At 44.4% G+C, this 11,656-nt stretch overlaps 2 protein-coding genes across 2 annotated transcripts in view; one reads left to right on the top strand and one right to left on the bottom strand.

Moving 5' to 3' along the window:
* commd7 (COMM domain containing 7) overlaps nt 1-11,656 on the bottom strand; it is a 32,458-nt gene that overhangs the window by 9,760 nt on the left and 11,042 nt on the right. The gene's annotated exons all lie outside the window — the stretch shown is intronic.
* Nucleotides 239-11,656, top strand: part of LOC110004537 (DNA (cytosine-5)-methyltransferase 3B-like) — a 37,197-nt gene continuing 25,779 nt past the window's right edge. Inside the window, 2 exon segments of the mRNA XM_065961060.1 lie at nt 239-601; nt 6,062-6,173. Coding sequence (XP_065817132.1) covers nt 594-601; nt 6,062-6,173 — 120 coding nt within the window. The 5' untranslated portion in view covers nt 239-593.

The following is an 11,656-nucleotide window of genomic DNA, read 5'->3' as shown; positions in this document are numbered from 1 at the left end:
AGTGGGAGTTAACATTCTCACCTTGGGAGCGAACAATCTGCCCCCCCCCCCCTCCCCTCCTTACAGGTCGAGTATAGATTGGTCGACGCTCACTGGTTGATCACTCACTGACCTGTGGGACACACGCAGAGAGCACGACCCAGAGAAACGGAGAGAGAGAGAGAGAGAGAGAGAGAGAGAGAGAGACATCGGCAGAGAGGAGAGAGAGAGAGAGAGAGAGAGAGAGAGAGAGGAGTGCACGGCACAGAGAGAGAGAGACAGACAGACAGACACCGGCAGAGAGAGAGAGAGACAGGCAGAGTGCACGGCACACAGAGAGAGAGAGACAGGCCAGAGTGCACGGCACAGAGAGAGAGAGACAGAGAGAGAGAGAGGAGAGACAGAGAGAGAGAGAGATGTGCAGCAGCATGCTCCGACAGAGTGAACAACTCCTGCGTGAGGACGAGACCGACTCCTGATCTGCGCTCAACTTCGACGCTCCTTTTTAAAAACACTTTTCAACACTTTCTTTCACTTCCCTTCGACTCTACGGACGCCAGCACACCTTTCTTTCTTCTTCATTTCCCCATCGTGGATGCGTGCAGGAAGCGTGGATGATTATGTAAGTTTTCAACCGGGGACGAGGAGGTGGAGGAGGCGGGCGGTTTGTGCAGGATTTATCGAGCCGTAAAAACACTTTATCACACATGATGTTTTTAACCACGTGTAATCATGTTTATAAGCCGAACAGAATTCGTATTTGTGGCATGTTAATGGCTTTGAATCCCTCCTGCGTGTTCTTGAAAGTTTGCACCTCGGTAGACCTGTTGCCCATGTGCACCAGAGACCTGCACCTCTGCACGGGGATGCCTTTGAACCTGAGTGTGCACACAAAAAGAGCTAAAGCTGCATTTCTATCATGCATATCATCATTTATATAACTCTCAGGTGAAAGATTCAACAATTTAAGTTCAGCACATTATTCGTGCAAGAATTAAATATTGAGAGTATTACTGTTGAATTACCATCAATAAATGTTTAACTACCTTTACTTATGCTATTATAACTTTGCAAAGACCGTGATTTTAAAAACCATCCCTGAGGAGCTTGACTTTGGAGTGAGGATTGACTGCATCATTTGTTCAGTGCATGTTATTTTTTAAAAAGTCTCTTCTGCTCTGGTTTCTTTCACTTTTTCACTTTTTCTTTCTTCACGGCTCCTGTGTTGGAACATGTCTGACGCCGGTGCTGCTTTAGTGACTGAACTTCCTTCTAGGATATATTGCGCTGTTTTCACTTGGTGATTCACGACGGAAGCATGCAGCGTTTCATAATTTATGCCGGACTCTGTGGTGATAGAAACACGCGGCAGAACGTGGAGGGTGGAGTCTTTGGTGAGTGGAGGGGTGAATCAGTGGAATAGTGACATAATGCAGCTGGTGGTGGAATCATTTTCCCGTCAGGCAGACCTCCCACACACCCCACGAAGACTTCCTCCAGTCAACACGTGTTCGCATTTTTTTGGTTTTGCTTATAGATCGTTTTCTTTTCCCCCAAGGTCAAGTCCCCTAAGTGCTGCAAACATGAACACAGTGTTGATAGTTTTTGGATTAAACAGGAGATCCATGCAAAACGAAGCAACATAAAGGCATCTGAATCAAATAGAGAATCAAAGATTGACTTTCACTTTTACGTCAAAAACCATTAATCACCTTTTCTAATTTCATGATCATGCAAAGGATCACTTTACGCTGCAGCTCATTGAGCTTGCTACAAAACCTGCATTCCTTCCTGGTGCATCACCTGACAGTGACACAGCTGCAGCCTGTAGATTGGTTCACTTCAGCCTCGTAGTTTTGCGAGGTAAAATAACAGTTTACGAAAAAGCTCTGAGAGTAATGTTAATGTGTGACTTTAGTGTAGTTCCAGTCAGCATGGTGGAGCATCGAGCTTCACTTTAATAAAGTCTATAAAGAGGTTTCCATGTTTCTCAAGCTCGAGGTGTCGCATCACATCTCTCGACCAATGAGACAAAAACTCGACAGATTAAAACTGATTTACAATAATGCAAGCTGTGATGTAATAAATCAGAGTGCATCGGGTTCAGAAAGTCATATAACTCAAACAGTGTTAAAAACAAACAGTTCAATAAACTGTCTTAAAGGTTCACTGTAGTTTTGGTAGAGAAATGTGAAAGTTGGAGAAGTGTACAGGTTCTGTGGTTTATGTTCATAACTCTAAACACAAACTGTCTTCAGAAGAAAATGTGGTCCCTTGAAAACTGTTTTATGGTGGTGAGCCCAAAACAGTGAACTGTAACTCTCCTGGTAGCTTTGAATAAAGTTTGTGTATTTAGTTCAGAAAATAGAGCATAGCATTAACTACCAAATCTACATAGTCCAACTTTAAGGCGAAAGTTGTCCTCTGCTGGATGGAGACATTAACAGAGTCATGTCTGCACAAAACTCTGGAAACATCACTGAACCATGTCAGTCAACATGACATCATTTCTGTCCCTCCGCGTGTCAACAAATGCACGTTGTGTCTGCAGTTGCACCCAGAGCCCTTTGGTGGGCGCCAAAGTGCACCAAACATAACGCTGCTAAAAGCACAGTATTTAACTTCTGCCACTCTCAATCGAAATTCTAATAACTGAAGATGATGTTGAGGCTGGCAGGGAATCATGGGAGACCTCTTGAGTTAACAGTAGTCATGACGACCGGGTGAAACGACCTGAGGAACAGATTATGTTTACAGACGAGCTAATGTACCCGAGTGTAATTTACATGATGTTTTTTTATCACAGCAACAGGACGGCAACTTTCAGTAGCAGCTCATGCTTTCTTATGCAGCGGTCTTTGATGTAACATTTGGGGTTTCCATGGCAACTAAACATGACACGACAAGAGACGTCCAGTTTCAACTCCAAAATGAAGGATTTTTCTGGTTTTGATAACTTTAGGGAATATTTGAGGAATTGTAATGTAAGTAAAAAAACATGACATGGTCAGGTTTAATAAATATTGAGATGTTTTAGTGTAAAAACATGTAAGGGCCTTAAGACCTCCTCAAACATTAGGTAACTACGTGCTGCTCTTTGTTAAAAGAGTCTCGTCATGGTTCACAGAATATTATCAAATGAATATTCTCGACTAATCCCGACCTTTCTGTCTTTAAGTCTTACTCAAAAGACTCTGGATAGAACATATGGAGTGTTTTGAAATAGTCTGAGTCTCTGCTCGGTGTGTGACTCAGTTACCGTCTGTTTGAACGTGACTTGTTGGTTTAGATTAATCCGGGGGGGATCAGACCTGCCACAGGACCATCATGGTGTCAGTGAGTTCTCTGACCTGAAGCGGCCTCATCATGAGATGACATGAGTCACACCGTGGTTTTAAGAAGATGATGAGGAGACTGCTCTCACATTGTGCTGGCAAGTTGGCAAACAGGAAGTAGTTTTCAGGTGGTCACAGTGAATAGAGGGATGCACAGCAGCAGGGATTTCTTATGTTTTTAAGGCATTCAAACAATCCATCAGACTGGATTTGTTTTTAAATTCCTGGTCTCTTCACTTTGTTCTGGGTTTCATTTAGTTCACATGAGATTTGAAGTTGGGTCCATTTCAGAGAACAGGCTGAAAGTCTGAAAACATTCTGTTCAGAGCTGCTGATGTTTTTTATTTTTATTGCTTTATCTTTTGGACTTTCTCTTTCAAACTTTCTGCAGTTTTCTAACGCCTGTCGAGTCGACGCTACGGCGCTCGCCTTTGACTTTTTACTAATGCTGGCGGTTACTTACTTTGGTTACTTTTTCTCCTTCCCTCTGAATCCTTGCTGGTCGCGACTCCAGTCGCTAAAGTTCACGGTAGTAGATGGTGTCTCTGACTTCTTATCTCATCATTTCGTCTTCCATACATTTTTGCAAATCCCAATTGAGTTATTCTGCTCTGAGTCTGACGCGGTGCAAAACACCAACACTGGGGGGCGCTGTGGTAACTCTCTTCGGCTGCGCTGCTTGTTCTTCTTCTCTGTGTTCAATGGCGGCTCACTACTGCCACCTACTGTGTCAGACTGTGTAGGACTCTTAATAAGTAAATGAACGCCGTTGTTATTATCAGTTAAATTGTCACTTTCTGAATAATAATTCATCATAAAATATTCTATTATCACCGTGCGTCCCTCCTGCCTCAGCGGCTCTGGAGGTCTTAAGATGGAGCAGAATCTCATATTCTATAGTTTCTGATCTGCTGTCTAGTTCTGTGGTTCTGGTGTTCATGTACATAAAGCGAGCGTGATGGCGGTCTCACTGAGGATTACCTCGGGGTCCAGGCGGCGGTGGGAGGCGGCTGTACGAGTGTGTGTGCATTCAGAGTTAAGGGCGTCCAGTAGGAAACAAAGCACACAATGTATAAAGTGTAGGCCTCGATCGGAGCTGGAAGGGGCCATAAAGTACATGACAGACAAGGAATGCGGCCCCCAGAGAGAGAGACCCCCGAGGAGCTGAACCCCCCCCCCCCCCCTTCTTATCACACACACACACACACACACTCATGTTCGTACCCTTTGGGGAGCGAACAATCCTCTCTTGCAATGCGGTCCCTAATCTCTTGCCACCAGACACGACTTTGATGTGAAGCCCCCCCCCTTTAACCCCCTGTTCTTCATGTCCCCTTTCCGTGGGCCCCTCACTCTCTGCCCTCCATCCTTCCTCAGTTCTCCTAATTTATCTCACTTCCACCTTCGCTCGCCCTCTCTCTCTCTCTCTCTCTGCCTTTCTGAATCTTAAAGCTAAAAAAGATGCAGAAACAAACTGAATTCAACGATGAGTTTTTAAAAAAATGATTTCTTTTTAAGTTAAAGTAAACATCGGAGCAGGTTAGCAGGTACCTGTTTTGTGTGTGTGTGTGTGTGTGTAAGGTTAAAGGTTTGGGGAAGTGAACTCGCTCACCTCTCTGCCTCTGAGTGAAGGGGGAGTCCCTCACTGATGAATCTGCATGGCTGTATCCAGTCAGAGTGCACACAGCTCTGCACACACTGAGAAAAACTGAGAAAAAAAGCTCTGCCACAAAAAAAAACTCTGTGTGAGTCTGAGGTCTAAACCCACGACTATCCGTTAAGGTTAGGACACAATCTCATTTTTTAAAGGTTGAAGGACCCGTGCACAAGATACAGGAAGATTGCAGAATTTTATTTATTTGCAGAATCCAAGAAAAAGAATGATCATGTCCTCAGTTGTTAAGAAGAATTCATTTATCTGTTATGATAAAAAGTCGTTTCCAGAGAGAGCAGGCGGTGTCTTTCTCTCACTCATACGCTGACTTTATGGATATAATAAACCAAAAAGAGGTCGGGAATTATACTGGGTGGCCATGAATATTCCTGTTTGGCCCCCTGCATGTTCTGTGTGTTTGTGGGAAACCCCAAATAATCAAATATGTATTCCATTCCTTCTGGTATGGGATGTTTTTTTTTTTCTGATGACACTGAAACGTCCTCTCTGAACGCCATCTTCTGCAGAGTTAATAAAACAAATGTTCCTCTACCTGTGACCCTCCCCCCTGTGTGTGCAGGATGCACCTGGTGGTCTCCTTCAGGGTGGGGTGGGGTGTGTGTGTGGGGGGTGGGGGGTGGGGGGGGCGGGCAGAAGTGACGAGCAGCACTTTGAGTTGTCAGAAGACTAGAAAAGCGTTCTTTAAGCTCTTTAAGTCCATTTACTCACATGCATGCACCCTGACTGACCTGTGTACCTGCAGCTCTGTGTGGGCATGTCACATCCACTCATGGAGAACCACACAGGGCCGCCACGTTCCTCCCCGGTCCTTCTCTTTCAGGCACAGAGCGCCATTTCTGTCTTTTACAGGTTATGATCTATCTCCTCTAGAAAGAAACTAGGCTTAACCTTTTTTTGACAATCTTTTTCATTTTTACATGAACGCACACACTTTGTTTAACCCATGCAGTATATATTTGTGTGATTGCATCTTGTTTATTTATCATGTGAAAGCATTTCAGTGTCCTTCATAAAAGTGAAAACGGCGTTCATGTTTGTTGACGGCTCGTTTCCTCGTCTGTGTCTCCTGCAGGTTTGAAAAGGAGTCAGGACAGAAAGTGGATCAGTCGACCGCCACGGCGATGCCTTCCAACAAATACTCTGCTGCCATCATCATGGAGGAGAGCAAGAACATGACCGCCACCGTGAGTCTCACACACACACACACACACACACACACACACACACACACACCTTCCCTCTGTTGTTTACAGAGTGTGTTTCAGATGCCTGGACAGGAGTGCCAGCGTGTTATGAGTCTGATTGAGAATGCATGTTGGCTGTGAGGGATAAAGCATGCGCCACACACACACACACACACACACACACACACACACACACACACACACACACACACACACACACACACACACACACACACACACACACACACACACACACAGCTGCATCTACAGGAAGAGGAAATGCGGGATAGAAAGAACGATGGAGGCAGCAAAGGGGAGAAGGAGGAACGACAGGAAGCAAGGATACACTAGCTTCTTTATATGTAACCACACACACACACACACACACACACACACACACACACACACACACACACACTCCTTTATAACACACACTAAATAAAGTTTTACAATATGTAAACACACTTTTATTCAGTTTTTTGATATCTAACCACACACTTCCTGATTTCTTTCATTAAAGTAATACACCACAAACATACCTACACACAGACACACACACACACACACACACACACACACACACACACACACACTACAGCTGCACCTTGATACGTGGATGGTGGTAGCAAAGGACAAAGAAAGGTTTGAGAATGTATTCATAGAAGTCAAACTTCAGAAACAGGTTCAGGTTGAGGAAACACACACACACACACACATACACACACACACACACACAAAGACACACACACACACACATCTCCTTATTTGAACACTCATTTGAAAGTTTCACAATCTGTGCACACACTTTTACTCTTTATTTTCACATCTACCCACACACACTTTCATGACCTGCACACACACACACAGAGACACACACACACACACACACACACACACACACACACACAGACACACACACAGACACACACACACACACACACACACACAGACACACACAGACACACACACACACAGACACACAGACACACACACACACACACACACACACACAGACACACACACACACAGACACACACACACACACACAGACACACACAGACACACACACACACACACACACACACACACACACAGACACACACACACACACACACACAGACACACACACACACAGACACACACACACACACACACACAGACACACACACACACACACAGACACACACACACACAGACACACACACACACACACACACACAGACACACAGACACACACACAGACACACACACACACACACAGACAAACACACACACACACACACACACACAGACACACACACACACAGACACACACACACACACACACACACACACACACACACACACACACACACACACACACACACACACTCACAGGCTCCTTCTCGTCCGTTAGAACTTCTTCCTCTTTTTTAGCCTCCTACCTCAGTCGGTCTGAGAGGGAGACTTCCTGCGCGGCGCCTTCTCTTCTTCTCTTGTACGGGTTTCTTCTTCTCTCTTTTGAGCTTCCTGTCGCTCTTTACTCTTCATGCGAGATTGAACGTTACAGTTTGAACTTAAAGTGAAGTGATCCGCTTCACTCGAAATACGCCTAGAGTCTTAACGACCCAGACAGGAAGTCAGACCGAACACATGGAGCATCCTGTCAGTTTCAAAGTAAAACACCATGTTCTGATCACATATCCCATCACCTTTGTAAAAAACAGGAACCAAATGAACAGCCAGTCAACGTTTGGATTGTATGTTTGCACGTTTGCTCTCCTGTGAACTCCTAAGCTGCTCATGGCTGCGCCCAGCCTCAGAAACGGGTCCGGTATATGAAAATGTGAGTTTGCATTTTCGTTGAGACTTGCAGCATCACAGAAGAAGAAGAAAAAAAACAGCTCCAGAGGCAGCGATTGAGAACAAATCACGTTACTTTATATCTCACATTTCTTAGTTAACAGATGATCAAACTATTCAAGCGTCCAAACCCCCCCCCGGGGTGACGATTAAGCAGCGTGCAGCGTTTAGCAGCAGTCCCGTTCAGCTCTGCGTCTTTAAATCACTTCGGCCTCCCTAAGATGTTTTGACAGCGCCGTCAGAGCGCCGCAGGCCAGGCTGCTGCTCGCTGTGGAATGTGTGTGTGTGTGTGTGTGTGTGTGACGTGGGGCACTGAAAGCTGCACAGTGCAAGGCCTTAAACGCTGCAAACACACACACACACACACACACACACACACACACACACACACACACACACACACACACACACACACACACACACACACACACAGGAGTGGTGCTGAGTGAATGAACTGATTGGAACATGTTGCACACTCGACACTGTAAACGCTGAAATAGAAATAGTGGCCAAATCTGGACTATAAAGGAGAGACAAGAGGGAGGCAGGGGGGGGATAGGATCATTTGTGCTACTTTAATGCTTCATTGGGCATGTTGATGTCTGCCAGCAGCACAGAGGAGGAGGAGGAGGAGGAGGAGGAGGAGGAGGAGGATACACAGGACGGCAGGTTAATGATGAATTATGAGGACAATAGTCTGCACAGTTACCTTGCTGTTATCAAACCCCACTTTCTGTTTCAGTCTGATTAAATGACACATTACACATCTCACTTAAGGCACACTTAAGTCAAAGAGTGAAACTAATGCTCTTATCACGTCTAAGGTGGAAGGAGTTCATGCATCCAAGGCTGCGGATTTTAAAGATTGTCTGTGGAACAAAAAAAGATAACAACAAACTTACAGGTTCCTGTTGTGTTCTCAGCTCTTAATCTCCAAGAATGTATTGCAACAAAGACTCCCTTTTTCTCTGTCAACTTGTTTTTTCCTCATCTTTGATAAAAGACGACCTGGGGAGAGAGAGAGAGAGAGAGAGAGAGAGAGAGAGAGAGAGAGAGAGAGAGAGAGAGGTTTAAACAGAATGAGTTAAGAGAAAATAAGAGAGGAGGGGTAACAAGAGCGTTGGGCTACAGTTGAAGAAAACAAAAGAAACAACCGTCCAAAGGGAGTTCTCAAACTGAAAGTCCTGCAGCTTTTCATCACTGAGGTGGAAGCAAACAAATCTTTAGTAAGAGAAAGTTGTAGACTGGGTGGACTGGTTTTTGGGGCCCTCACTCGTGCAGAGATATCATGCTAACCTCGGGGCATGTCACATTCGTCCCTGACAGGCTCTTCAGCTAATTACAAGTTTTTTTTTTTTTTTTACAGACAGAGACGACTGTCCTTTTGCTTCTGTTTCCACAGAATGCTGATGTGCACGTCTCAATGGTTTAAAAGTCCTGCAGAAAACATCGACACAGCTGCAGAGGCATTAAAAAACATTAAGACATCGATCATCTCTGTCGAGCGTTTCGGGGGATGGAGGGGGGCGATTGCGTCAGGCTCAAGCTGGAGTCATAACTTCCTGTTACTGTCCTGCCCCAAAAAAAAAAGTTTCAATATTCTGCCTGGCTTAGCATGCAGCACTGAAAACAAGGGGAAACACCTTGACTGGCAAAGTCTGTAGATGGAACTCAGTTCCATCTACAGATATCGCTAGAGTTCACTGATTAATCCTGCAGAAAGCATCAGTCTGCTTCCTTATCAGGGATGATTTACTCGAAGCTATTTCTCAGTCAGGTACTTGATCAGGACTGCAGGACGTTTCCGTTTCATGTTCAATATTTGGTAGTGAAACCATGAGAAGAGGAAGAGGTTTGTGTGTTGCTAAAAAAAAACCTGTCGTAGTTTTTTTTGTTTGTGCACCATTCCTCATTTTCTCTCTCCTCTGTTTCTGAGTCTGTCCACTGCCCTGGCTCTAGATGAAGGCGTGGGGGGGAAAGCCAGAGAAATCCTTTATTTTAAAGTTAAAGCTCGACGTGTCTTGTCAGGGCGACCACCTTGTTGTGGAAATGTCAAAGACGCTGCCGTCCTGTTGCTGTGATTAAAACATCATGTAAATTATACTCACACACACCAGCTCGTCGGGAAACATATTCTCCTCAGGTTGCTTTCACCTGGTCGTCATGACTACGGTTAACTCGGAGGTTGTTGACATCGGGCTTGGGGGGGGGTTGGAGTATCAGAGAGAATCACTCCCATGATTCCCCGCCAGCCTCGACGTCATCTTTTGTTTTTGTTTTGATCGAGAGCCCCCTGCTGGTGGAATTTACGCACTGTGCCTTTAAGTGTCTTTTAGAAGCAGCGTACTTCAGCTCTTCTTTTCACCTTCAAACTTTTTTTGCAGGGAGATAAAATTAAAACTAGACAATCAAGCTGAGAAAGAAAACACTGCATAAGAAATCTATTGCTCTGGGTTTGGATATTTTTCTTCTTCTGATAACAAGTTGATGACACACCAACATGAAGAAGTAATTTTCTCAGTTTGTATGTTGGGTATTTCATCAGAACCGGTTCCAGCTGGCGTCTCAAAATGAGGATTTACGTCTCTGAGACAGGAAGGTTAAAAGGAGAACAGTTTGTCATTAAAGGACGTAAATCATTAACACGGCTGCTTCTGCGTCTCAGGGTTTGAATTCATGAAGGAGCGGTGAACTTTACTTTCCTCCTTTATGGGTTTGACTTGATATCCAGTGTCTTGGGTGATGTTGTACCTTGCAGCTCACCCTCCCTGCAGGAGGTAGTGTGTAAGCTTACTGCTTGTAACTACACTGCAAGCTAACACATGCTAGCACAAGCTAACAGCTGTTGTTTGTCCAACAGGAAGCAGACAAACTCCTCGTCTGCAGGTAAAAGCTTACACACATTTCACCCTTGATTTGGAGCGAGCTTTATCAGCTCTGCGTTTAGCCTCTGTTAGTACGTATTTTCATGGATTCATTCATCTTGATAATTTTGTGGACATATCTTTAAATTGTGTCAACCATCTCACAGTAATTCTACTTTTGGGTCTGTGAAGCGTTAACCTTATATGGGTGAAGCACCTAAGTATTAGCAGATCTATAAATGGATAGGAGCCAACTATATGTTGTCAGCAACTGTTTGACAGAGAGTCTACATCTGATACGTATACAAATCAGTGTCATGTCATCTTTATTGTTTTATAGTGATGTACCCAGATGGAAAGGAATTTGTGGGCTGTACCTTCTAGCAGAATATTAGCCACACTGTGTGATGAAGACTTGGCCATTTTGCCATTTTGCCATTTTTCCCATGATGGCCACTTTGCCAGTGATTGTCAACGATTGTGAGATCTTGGTCAGCATGGGTCAGCGATGGTCTGCACTTTGTCAGCCATGTGTGTTGTGTTTCTGTGTTGTCTGACCATGGCTGAATAAATCTAAGATGATCCACAGTCTGTTTCACGATTTCATAACTGTCCATCTCACACAGAAATAACCCCCACCTAACAGCCTCACTGTGATTATATTTTCTCTTGTTTGCCGCTACGTCCAATCACTCAAGAAAAAGTTTACTGGTAATTGAATTAATATTGATGAAAAAGTAAAAAATGTGCAAAATACTGATTTGTTTTTGACTATGA

Source organism: Labrus bergylta, chromosome 12, assembly GCF_963930695.1.
Source record: "Labrus bergylta chromosome 12, fLabBer1.1, whole genome shotgun sequence".
NCBI classification, from domain to species: domain Eukaryota; kingdom Metazoa; phylum Chordata; class Actinopteri; order Labriformes; family Labridae; genus Labrus; species Labrus bergylta.
The sequence above is the reverse complement of the archived record's forward strand: the minus strand, read 5'-3'. Positions and strand labels throughout refer to the sequence as shown.